Source organism: Chiloscyllium plagiosum, unplaced genomic scaffold (genome assembly GCF_037043375.1).
Source record: "Chiloscyllium plagiosum isolate Xiang-an unplaced genomic scaffold, Cpla_swu_hap1 HiC_scaffold_31, whole genome shotgun sequence".
Lineage (NCBI taxonomy): Eukaryota > Metazoa > Chordata > Chondrichthyes > Orectolobiformes > Hemiscylliidae > Chiloscyllium > Chiloscyllium plagiosum.
Genome location: NW_028270169.1, coordinates 16159156 through 16172053, shown reverse-complemented (window position 1 = coordinate 16172053; position 12898 = coordinate 16159156). Strand labels below are relative to the sequence as shown.

Here is a 12898-nt window from a genome sequence, read left to right as displayed (position 1 = left end):
TGGGCCTTTGGTAAAGCAATGCAAAGAAATCTTCAAAGTTTCAAAAATCAAAAGCTTCAAGTCAGAAGTTCAAGCTAGATATTCTATATATTCAATGTACTCTGGTCTTGATGGTGAAGCTGAATTCCTTGGTCTGAATGAAGTGTTCTGTAAGCTAATGACATTGGCTGTGGACGTGGTTGTTCTCCACTTGGAGCATTGTAAGCCTCTTCCCAACTGTGTTTCAATTCAGATACTGCAATAAAGTCTGACCACTGACGTCTGACCACCATTGTCACAGAATTTTCTTCTGATTGACAAGGAAAGCTCAAAATAAACATTTGTATTAAAGTCAGCTATTTCAAATCAGATTGATTACAGACTTGCTTTGTGGTCGTAGTTGCAATCACATCTTTGATTGGTACTTTAAAATCAGATAGCTATAACATAGTCTAATAGTGCATTTTAAATAAAAACTAGTGAAGTTTTAGAACCACATTGAACCAATGCCCTCTTGATTACTACCTAATAATGTGGTCACTCGGTATTTCAGTTGGTTAAGTTGTAGGGTTTTTCCGGTCACCTGGAATACTACAAATTCTATATTTCAGTGTTTTCTGCATGGAAATTATACCCATGCTCCTTGACATGAATGCTTCCAAGGTGTTCAAATTGGCATCAGAATGAACAGTAAAGATTAATCTCTGTCTCTCTAAAATGCTTGGAGAATCCCAAATTTGGGAAAGGTTTGCACTTAACGTCCATTTAATATGCAGCCTCTTGCTTGACTTGCAGAGAGTTTGACAGGGAAGGCATTCGGTGATCTCATTACATGTCCTTATGCCATAACAAATGTTCTAAATATCCAAGGACAAGAATCCAGGAAGAAATAAAACCCTGGAATCATTCAGACCTTTGACCACTCATGAAGAACTTAATTTTTCAGAATCAATTTTTAAGCTTCTGGCAGCAGGAGCGTGACATAAAAACTTTGGCATTTTTTAGGCAATGTCTTAAACCGTACCATTTTACAACAGGATTAAGATCCTCCAAATGTTTAAATAAATATCTACCATTGGGATATCTGCACATCCTATAGGAGGTACCATTGACAAAGCCTATAAAGGATGCAAAAATGGTCATGCCCGAAAAGTTCATTCCTGATATGAGCCTCAGCCTTAGGATGTCTAGAACTGCATGTTGTCCAACAGTTAGAGAGATGCCTACGACTCTAAGGCCCGCTAACCTTAATCACAAGCCTCAAAGCTGTGCAAATTCAAGTCCTTTGGTTGGAATACCGACTATTTATTTTCTTTTCCTACTTTATAAGGTCTTGGAAGAATAATTTCAACGGATTTCTACTTCAGACACCAAAAGACTTTACATAATGTAGCATTATGTTGCACAACAGCTAGTCTGTTGTTGAGAATATTGATCTCAATTCTCTGCCAGCACCTTGTTGCAAGAAAATGCTCTGATGGGGTAGCTGCCAATTGAATTCTCTGCTAGTTTGAGTTTCAACGGGGTTATGCACAGTTACCCCTTCCTCACAAAACCAAAATCACCCCATTCATCTTTCATACAGACAAGCTTCTTGTTGAGCCAGTCTTTAGTTTGTTATTCCAGCGTATAACCTTCTGATAAGCTCAATGTTAAGCTTTCAGACAGAATCCTATAGGTCCTCTTTCCCTCTTTGGCTCTCAAAATGTTGTGATTCGGTAGTTCTCATTATCATTGGAAGAATTTCTTTGTACTATCTATTTACGGTATTCTCCCCTTTGCTCAATGATCTGGTATGTCATGCAGATAGCTTGCTGGCTTTGGCATTACCACTTGAAAGTTGAGATGATTGATGCATGAGCAATCACCTCCTGGTAGCTCCCTATCACTTGAGAAATGAAATAAATGAAACTTTGGTTGACTTGGCTACTTTATTGGTTTGCAGATGAGCAGGACTGTTCTTGGAATCTTACCCACTGTCTTTCTTTGCTCTTGTTTTTGGGAGGCAGTGTTGAGCAGTTAATAGAAATTCTGTGACTTCAGACGATGCCTTCACTGAATCATGTTCCTTTCTGCAAATGGACGAAATGCCATTTTCCTTACAATTCACTTTCCCATAGATTTTTAGCTTTGGTGATGATGAACTTTTTCAATGAGTTACAAAAATTCATGAAAGCTCTAAGTCAAACTTGACACCATGCTGTCCTCACAAATGTTTTATTTCAATGTATCTCCACCATTTAAACCACAGTAGCTTTTGATACCTACTCCCAACATCATTAGTGTACTATTACTGCCTTTGGGTAAGGATTTGTGAAGAAGATAAGGAAATATATCAACAGAAGGTATTGCCAATACTGAAGTCTCTTTAATATTTCACTCCTAGCATTGTCACTTCTCTTGATAGAGTTCAACGTAATATAGGAATTTGGATATCAACAAGTTAAATACTTGAAAAAGGAAAATAAATTGTTACAGTGCTGTGGGGAAATAACAGGAGATAGTTTTTTCAAAGAACCAGCACCAGAGCGATGAACCGCATGGCTGCCTTTTGTACGATACAGTTCTGTGCTTCTAACAAGTGTCTGTCAAGTTGTTGGGTGGATGCTATTAAATGACCCATTGAGACAGTGGACTGCTGACTTTTGTTCTGAACTGTCAGGCTGTGAAAGGTTCTGAATTTGATTCCCCCTATCTGGGCAGAGTTAGAAAATATCAGCTCCAGGTGGAAGCTACAATTAGCCTCATTAGATCAGATGAAGGAAAATAATGCCCAGGTCTCCTGTGCCTCATGCTATTTAAGCTCTGACTCTGGGGGACTGTAGGTACCAGTGGAAATTGTTCAGCATAAGTCACATCTTTAGAAGGAAAAGGTAAGTCTGTGCCTAGACACACCAAAATTATTCAGCTTAAAATCATTGCTAATCTGTTTTACAAGGGATGTTAACTTATTTGGCACAATAAATTTACAGAATAGGGAGACTAGGGCTAAACAATAAATCCTAGCCCAGCCAGCGACATTCTCATCCCATGATTGAAATAGCCACTACAGGGAACAGGCAATTTCACTCACTGGAGCAGATCTTGCAGAATGTCAGAAAGGATGAAGAAACTACAGGAGTAACAGTGATTGTTAGAGGGAAGGTGAAGAAACTGCCATCGAGATACTTTGCTGTGTTATCTAACAATGGTCCTGTGTTATCTAACAATGGTCCTGTATATGGGGTTGTGCAGGTACAGGGCATCATTTTTGCACAGTAAATGTTAGATGTTCAGTCAGTGAAGTTTAGGAGGGTGTTGAATCTTCATGTGTATGTCTTTGACTCGCTATTCACAATTGTCTATTACATATCCTGCAAAGTGCTTTGGACTGACTTTTTTTTCACTGTGAAAGGTGTTTATAAATTCAAGTTGTTGTAGCACTCTAAAGTATCCAGGGTTCTTGCTGAGCCCAGTGGAACTATACTACATGCACATCACAAACAAGCAGCAGAAGAAAACTTTCCCGAGGGGGTCTTGCAATGTTGTGTTACGTGGAAATCTGACTCCAGGATTAAGCAGTCACCCATATCTTGATGCGCACGTGAAAATGCAGTGACCAAACCTGAAAAATGACACTGTTGTTTCACCCTTGCATTCATCCAGTCATTTTTCAAATTCATTCTGTGCATTTTGGTTGATTAATTGCAAACAATTTTACCACTTTCTTTTAAATTTCAGGGCAGGAACACGAGAAGTGCACAATAAACTGGAGAAGAACAGGTGTGTATTTGCTGATGCCAACCTTTTGTTTGGGCGGAAGGGGAAGGGATTCCTCTTCTGAATTTCTGTAGTTTAACAGTGTTTTTTTCCCCAAATTTTATTGGTTCACAGACGAGCTCATTTAAAGGAATGCTTTGAAACACTGAAAAAGAACATTCCTAATCTGGATGACAAGAAAACCTCAAACCTAAGTGTTTTGCGGAGTGCCTTGCGATATATTCAGGTATGAATAATAACAAGAACCTCTAGCATTGTGCTAATTATGAAGCTGAATCGTTAGTGTACCCAGTTCTCTTCATTAAGAAGTTTCATTTCTTAGCAGCTATTTTACATGATGATTTGGAAGAGGCACAGTCAAGTTTGTGGCAGTGGATTTTAATTTTGCAGGAGTTGCTTTACAAGGTTATATATTTATCATTTATGGAGGCTATGTTGGAGAGGTTTGTTTTCTAGAACTGACTTTGTGGTAATGCTTCATTTCTCCTGCTCAGTCTTGTGTCTGTGATGAATACTCTGTGATGACGATGTTTTCCAAGAGCCGATTCAGTGCCACCTATGCAGGGTTTTAAAAAAAATCTCCAAAAAATTCTTCCAGTTCTTAACATGCCGTTGAAGTGTGTGCTTCTCTGAAAGTGTTTTTAACATGTAGTGTCACTTAAAACAATTACTTTTTAGGTTAAACGTAAAATGATAACTAGATCAAATGAATAAATAAATGCATTCACTATGTCTGGAATAATGTAGCAAAGTAATCAGTGCTTTTAAGATTTAGGATGGCCCAGCAAGGTTCTCCCTCAGAAGGCCTGAGTGATGACATTCCTTCAGATCCTGTGTTGACTCCTGACATTTCCTGTTTTGTACTTCTGATATTTTCTTTTTGGAGACATTAACAGGAAGCAATTTATCTTCCCTGCGTATTCCAACCCCAAGTCCTCAGACAACTCAAACAATGCAGAAGCCTTTCCAATATTTACTAACTTTCTTTTTCTTATGTTTGAGCATACAAAATAGGAGCAAAAGTTGGCCATTTGACCCTTTGAGCTTCCTCTGGCATCTGTTTGTGTTTTGAATTCTACATTTCCATCAACCTTGGTAACCTTTCATTCCCCTGCCTATCAAGAATCTATCCATCCCTGTTTTTAAAAATAAATTAATGACTCCGTTCTGAGGCAGAGAGTTTCCAAAGTTGCATGGCCCTCCAAGGGAAAATACTCTCCTCATCCCTGTGCTAAAGGGGTGACCTCCTGTTCTGGACTCATCTCCAAATCCACCTGATCAAGACATTTAGCATCTTATACACTTCAAGCAATCACTCCTCCCTCTTTTAATTACGAGTTGAAACATATCCAGCCTGTCTAATTAACACTTGTAAGACATGCCACTCATATGACCATATGACATAGGAGCTGATGTAGGCCATTCAGTCCATCAAGTCTATCTGGCATTCAATGAGATGTTGACTAATAATTTTCAACTCCACTTTTCTGACATTTCCCTTTGATTCCCTTCATAATTTAAAAAATCTGTTTATTTTAGCCTTGAATATACTGAATGACCCAGACTCTCCAGCCTTCTGCAGTAAAGAATTCCACAGATTCACCTTTTTCCACACTGCATAGTTCTTCTAAAAACATGAATTGGTTAAACGTGACTTCTCCTTCTATGAAAGCATGCTGACTCCTGATTACCTGGCATTTTTCTCAATGCACAGCTTGAATAAAGGAGTTATATTTGCTATTTCTTAGTCCAATTGGTCCTCGTTTAGAATTTTTCCTTACAGTAGGAATATATGCATTGAAAATGTTTTCTGAAATATCTTCTTGCATGACTACCATGACATTGCTATTGATAAATCCCCTAACCATATATGCTAGTTCACTTAAGCTAGATCAGCGTTCATCCCCACATAGTTGCCATTATTTAAATTTAAAATAGTAGTATTAGACGTAATATTCTCCCTTTCGAAATGGATGTAAATTCAATCATATTGTAGTCTAGCAATGCCCTTACTGGGGTCTTGAATAAATCCTTCATTACACAATACCAAGTTCAATATAACCTGCTATCTGGTCAGTTCCAGAATGTGCTAAAACTTTTTATGAACTTCCCACCCTGGCTAACATTATCATTCTGATTTTTCCGGTTTCTACGGAAAATTAATATTGCCCACAATTATTGCTGTTCCTTTAGCACCAAGTATTTCTTTTTCTGTACTTTGTCCTACATTGTGGTTACTGTCAGAAAGCCTGTAGACCATTCCTCATCTTCCTCCAAACTGATTAGATATTCAGGTATCCTAAATCAAGGTAATCTCTAACTATTGCATCAATGCCATACTTTATTAAATGTGAAATGCCTCTCCCTTCACTTGACTTCCAATTGTCTTAAATGTTAGATTCCTGTCAATATTTAGGACCCAGTTCTTTTCATCCTGAAGACCTGTCTCTTTAATGACTGTCTGGTCATATTTATTTGTTTGAATTAGTTTGCTTAGTTATCTACAACACACACTCAGATACAAAGTCTTTAGTTGTCTTTTTGTTAATTTTGTAACTTCCAGTCTTGATTATTCTTAGTGTATTCTTAGTGTGTTCCTAGTTTTTATTTCTCTCTAACCATTCCAGCCATTCTCTGACCTTCATTCCCCAAATTACTATTTTCCTCTCTTGATGTTTTCTCTCCTGATTTGGTCTACCACAACTTCCCAAGATTGATCACTTGCTCCCACTATTTATTTCAAAATTCTCTCTATTTCCCTAGCTATGTAGTTCACAAAGATGCTGGTCCCAACATTGTTCACATATAGACTGTCCCAATAGTATAGCTCCCATTTTCCTCAGTGCTGTATGAATGGAATCTACTTCTGTCACATCAGTCTTTCAGCCCTATATTCATCTCTCTAATTTTATGTGCCTTATGCCAATTTGCACACAGTTCAGATAATAATCCTGACTTTGTTTGTTGGGGTACTAGTACTTTAAGTTAGGGCCTAGCTCATACTTTCTGTGCAGAACCTCTTTCCTTGTTATATTTATCCATGAACCATGGCAACTAGATTCTCACCTTCCTGCTGAAAGTCCCTCTCCAGTTCCGAGCAGATGTCCCTTACGTCTGCAAACAACACAAGTGTCTGGTCTCTCTCTCTCACTGTACCATTCCCTACAACTATTACAGTCCTGGTTACTCAGCTCATTTGAATGACTTTTTGTACCATGGGTGCCATGGTCACTCTGCTCAGCCATCTTGCAGGCACTAATCTCCACTAAACATGTCAAAAAAAGCTGAAAATCTATTGGACAATTTCAGAGGCTCATACTTTTACCCTCTGGAACTGTTTACCTGCCTTCCTGCAGTCACACCCTCCTATCCCTTAGCACTGACCAAATGAATTCCCTGGTGTGACTGCCCCCCGATGCAAAGAATCCAGGTAAATCTTCCCCCCTTGCTGATACACCACAGTGTCTGTAGTTCACCTTCCAGCTCATCAGCTCTTAGCTGAAGCTGTTTGAATTTCAAACACTAACTGCACATGTGTTTGCCCTGGATCACAATGGTACCCACTATGGTATCTCACATGCTGCAGCCTTGACACACTTTTTATGCCAATCTTAATGAGTTTTAATTTATTTAGTTGTATTATTAACTTATTTATTTTGCTTGTTATATATTTTATGAACTTTACAATCAATTTGTATACTATGTTAGATGTAAGAATTCAACAAAGGTTAACCACTTGTCAGGTACTCATGAAACACTGAGATCTTTTCCCTGTAATAGAGCTAGAATCTATTCCTACAGCATGAGAAGGGTAGTTAAAGCAAAGAGAAAAGGAAACATATGCTTCCTTCCTCCCTTCACTTGAACTCCCTATTCACCAAACTCCAGGTTTGTACTCAATTTCCTCAAATGCACTTGTTTGCCTTACAAAGTCTGAATAGTAAGTATTGATAAAATGCTAAGTGTCACCAGATTAGTTAGGGAGAGTGGAGGTTTCTTGTCATTTCTATCCGCAATGATTTCTTGGTGAGTCTCAAGTTGGTTTTATTCAGCCAAAATGCAAACACTAGAATTCGCCATATTTTGACAAAGTCCACAAACATAATAAAAGCAATTCCAGGGTGGATGATGTGCTTTCAAGCATATTTTCAAAATTGGAATGTTAGAACAGAATAGGAGTACAAATAGGTAATTTGGCCCCTTAATTCTGCCATTAAATAAGGTTATGCTTGATTTGATTGTGACCTAGATTTCACTTTCTTGCCTGCCTCTAAAACCATTGATACTCTTGTCGTTCACAAATCTATCTAACTCATCTTTGAGTTGCAGTTGTTGTGGGTATGTTCGCCAAGCCAGGGGGTTGATTTGCAGACATTTCGTCCCCTTTCTAGGTGACATCATCAGTGCTGTGGAGCCTCCTGTGAAGTGTGCTGTACTGTGTCGGTTGGAATTTATTTGGTTCTGAAACCAGATAAACGTCTGCAAACCAACTTCCCAGGTCAGCGAACATACCCACGACAACTGCTACTGGCACCCGAACTACAAATCTTTACACAAACCTTGCTCAGCTTTGAGTGTTATTCAATGGCCCAACCTCCTCTGCTCTGCGTGTAAGAGAATTCCAAATATTAATAGCCTTGAAGTGAAGAGATTCCTTTTCTTCATCTTAAATGGGAGACCCTATATTTTTGAAACTGTGCCCCCCAGTTCCAAATTCTCCTCGGAGGGGAACATCATCTCAGCATCTATTAAGCCACATCAGAAAACATATTTTCCTCTATAAGATCATCTCCCATTTTTCTAAACGTCAACCAATTTCTGACCAGCTTTCTCAGCCTTTCCACGTAAGAAAACTCTTTCATCCAAGGAATCAACCTAGTGAAGCTTTTCTGAATTGCCTTTAATTCACGTATATCATTACTTAAAGAAAAAGAGAGCAAACTATAAATAGTAGCCTCAACATGCCCTGCATGGTCTCATCTGAATCTCCATAGCTTTTTTCAGCACCCTTGCAATAAAGGCCAATTGTCTATTTCCCTTCCTAATTGCTCTACCTATAGGCTAACCTTTCGTGATTCATCTATAAGGACACCCAGATTTCTCCATACTGTAGCATTTTGTAGTCTCTCCCCGTTTAAGTACTACTAAGACAAAGAGAAATATCCACCAGATGATTGTTTATTGACCAGAAGTAACTGGTAAGGGAGCCCTAAATCACTTGATGGGCTCTTTTTTAAAAAACAAAAGTCCAACTGTAGTGTTTTCTAAAGAGTCTAGAAGTATTGCGACCTCAAGTATTGAAATGCTGCATTAACCAACTTTATTCCATTGGTTTATGCAGATATCCTACAATGTATTGCTTGAGACTGAAAAGTCCATTGCCTCCAGTTAAATGAAAGAAAAGAAGAACCCATATTTAGAAAATTACTTTCACCACCTCAATGTCCCAGTGCGCTGTACGGCTAATTAAATATTTTTTGAAGTGTAATCACTGTTGTAATGCAGGAAATATCCAGTGTATTCGCTGTGCCTACCGGATCTTGAAAGTGATTGTGCTTTCATCAGAGAAGACTTCTTTTGTCTCAAGACATTTATTTTTAAAATTCTGATGATGGCCAGTTTCACGTTGATTTAGATTCGAGTGCTAAGGGGTGAAAGCAAATTGTGAAACATTTCCAAGTACTGTAATGTCTTAGAATGGAATTGCCATGTATGCTATTTTCACCAATGGTATAAGCCTCTTTAAAAAGGAATCATTTCCTTTCCAATAGTAGCACTGCATATGAATTTTATCTTCAGTTAGAATGTGTTTTCAAGCGCCAGTCCAGGAATTGAGCATGTAATCTAACCTGACGTGTCAGTAAAGGGGTGCTGCATTGTTGGGAGGTTTTTCAAGTAGGTTGAAGTAGCATTCCTGTGGCTGCCTAACTGTAAAACATCCCATTACGCTACTGGCAGGAATGTACTCCCTGTATCATGGCCTTTTATCAACCAATGTGCCAAAATCTGATTATCCACTCATTTATTTAATTTGCAGCTGCAGAATCTTGCTCTGTTCAAATTAGTTACTTGGAAACATCAAAAGGTGTGGAATAAGTACAAATCCTTCTTTTCATGCAATTACTTTTATTTCTCGTATATTCCATAATGTACTTTAAGAAAATTATTGTCCAACATCTGATCTGCAAACATCAGCTTTCGAACATGTTGTCAGTGAAATGCTTGCCAGTTTCATGAAGAATTGCAAATGCCTGCAGGTGTGTAACAATTGCCACGTGGTTTTGAGAGTCAAAGTTGTGATCCCACTGAGGATAGTGTAATAATCAAAGCCTTGTCAGGAATGTTTTAGCCTCAGTGTGAACCAGATGTTAATAAATCACAGATTTATTTCTTTTTATGTACTAATCAGCTTGGATAGGACAATAGTATATGTTGCCAGACAAAGTGAGTTTTGAATTGAATTAGTCTCTCCCCATCGAAAACTTGAACCAGATGAATAAAGTTAGATGACACAATATGTGGATAGCATCAAACGAAACAAGTTAGCTGGTTAAATATTGTTTCATACCACTGTGGATTGTTTTGGAGGACTAGAAACTTGGATTAGTCAACATTAAATTGCTTTCTTTAAACAAAATTCTGCCATCTTTAGGTTTGGAAGGGATCAAATGTGCATGTTTGTTTACAAGACAAATGAGCATAACTATATCCCCACTGTAAGTGCTGAACATGTACCAGAACTTTGTCTCTTATCCAGAGCTTATCAGATTTCAAGTCTAAGGCAGCATAGCTATTGTATAAGCAACTGGCATCCTTCTAACTATTATTGCTGACTATAGGATTTTTGCTGTCTGTCATATTATTGAGGCTTGGCACCGTTTCCTTGTAGCCCACATGTCAGCTGTGCTGTTAAAAGTAGGTTTTTGTATGCATGCAGCAAAGTCATTTCTTGTCGTTTTTCGCCATTCGCCCCTAATGATTTTATAAACCTCTATAAGGTAACCTCTCAACTGCCTATTCTCCAGTGAAAAAGGTCCCAGCCTATCCAGCCTCTCCTTTGAACTTCTGCAGCAATTGAATTAATAAATTATTTTAATTTAGCAACTATGAAGAAAGAAGAGTAGATTTACTTTCTCCAACAGGCAGCATGGTGGCTCAGTGGTTAGCACTGTTGCCTCACAGCGGCAGTCAGTCAGCCTCGGGCAACTGTTTGGAGTTTGCACGTTCTCCCCGTGTCTGCGAGGGTTCCCTCCAGTTTCCTTCCACAGTCTAAAGATGTGCAGGTTAGGTGGATTGGCCATGGTGTCTTGGGATGAGTAAATTAGGTGGATTAGCCATGGAAAATGCAGGTTAAAGGTAGTTGGGTGAGTCTGGGTCGGATGATTTTCAGAGATTGGTGTGGACTTGTTGGGCTGAATGGCATGTTTCCACACTGTAGGGATTCTATGAAATGAAAATAACCAGTTCTTTGTATTTTATTGTTCATATTGATTTGATGTTTTTGTTCTAGTAATGACAGGGCATTGTCTATATTTGAAAAGGACATTAATAGTTTAAAAGAAAGTAGATGTTCATAATTTTTGTTTCCAACTCGAGATCCAGTGTTACATGTTGTGCAATTCATGTTGTAATTTTGTAATCTGGACATGAGAACTATTGGTAGTCCAACGCTTAACTCCTTGACATAAGACCCCTTTTGTGAATTATTTTAATCAAATAGTGCAGAAAAGAATTCAATACAAGTGATAAGCAGTGCAGTACCAGAGGAGATAAATCTAATTTTGAGAGACTTGGGTGGCTAACTGAGAAATGAACATTATTTCTGTGTATATTTTAATTATCTCAGTAAGTATCATCAAAATCATATTTACTGTGATAGTCCATTTCTTTTTTTTAATGCACGTGGCTGCCTTTATATCGAAGTCAATTTTATCGTCCTAGCCACTATATTAATTTCATGTATGGAGATGAGGGTGGTTTATGCAGAAAATGAATGGGGAAAACTGGGACTCAGTAACTGCTTGTACCTCTCCGAGCAGAGATTGTAAGCTGTAGCATTTGAGTTAATGAGGAAAAGAAACCTCGCAGACCCTCAATATAAGAATAATATCCTACAGCTGCAGTGTTCAAATCTTGGCTTATTACGATAAAAGTATTCTTCAGCATCTTTTTTTGAAAATCTAGTTTCTGATGTATAGCATTACTTATGTAAAACTATGTTTGTTGTGATCCTGATATGTTGATAGTGATGGGGGCATTGTGCCACTTGGCTGATAAAGAGGGTGTTTCTTTGGCTGGCTGGACCCTCTGTAGTTACTACACAGGCAGACTCTGGAGAAATGACTCAAATGGTCACATCTTCAGCCTAACTGGTATAGGAAATTTTGGTAAATTTGATGTTACTTCCACAATCTCAGTATTTGCATTTGGGGAGGAGCCAGTTATCATGATCAGAAAATCCATCAGGAAGTAACAAGGTTTTTTTTCTCTGATGTCTGTCACTTGACATTGTTTGTTTGAAAAGTTGCAGTTGGTAAGACAGTGGGTGCACGCTAAAAGATAAGACCTTTACATAAAAGGAAAATGCCTTTCATAACATGTGTCCTATAGCACTTTACAACTAATTAAGTGTTTTTAAAAGTATAGTCACCGTTGTAACGTGAGAAAACACAATAGACAATTTCTGCTTAATACAGTTCTTTGTACAGCAGAGAGATACACGACCTGATAAATTGCTTGGTAATGTTAGATGATGGGTTACTTGTGGTCAGGGCACCAGAAATAGAGCCAAAGGCTCTTTTGCATCTGCCTTCGCTTGAGGGTGTTTTACCTTACCTTGTTTTAATGTCTAGACCAAAACAAAAGCATTTTTGACAATGAAGCACTTCCTCAGAACTGTGCCTAGTAGTGTCAATCAGGAATCTGAGGTTAAATCTTTGAATGCACAACCTTCTGACTTTGAGATTAGAGTGCTACTCACTGATGCAAGGTTGCACCAGATAGAGAGAAATGCAGTAATTCTAGAAAATATATTCTTCTCAGAAAGACCAATTCTAAACACTGACCCCTTTCCGTCTTTTTTCTCAGAACATAGTGTGGCGTCACACACTAAAAGCAAGAATCCTTATTATTGGCAGTGCAATAAACATTCTTAAAAATT

The 12898-nt window shown here is 38.2% G+C and overlaps 1 protein-coding gene across 1 annotated transcript in view; it reads left to right on the top strand.

Annotated features, from left to right (window-relative positions):
* mnta (MAX network transcriptional repressor a) overlaps positions 1 to 12898 on the top strand; it is a 113553-nt gene that overhangs the window by 23216 nt on the left and 77439 nt on the right. Inside the window, exons 3-4 of the mRNA XM_043718300.2 lie at positions 3700 to 3741; positions 3853 to 3964. Of these exons, the coding sequence (XP_043574235.1) occupies positions 3700 to 3741; positions 3853 to 3964 (154 nt within the window). The remainder of the gene's footprint in view (positions 1 to 3699; positions 3742 to 3852; positions 3965 to 12898) is intronic.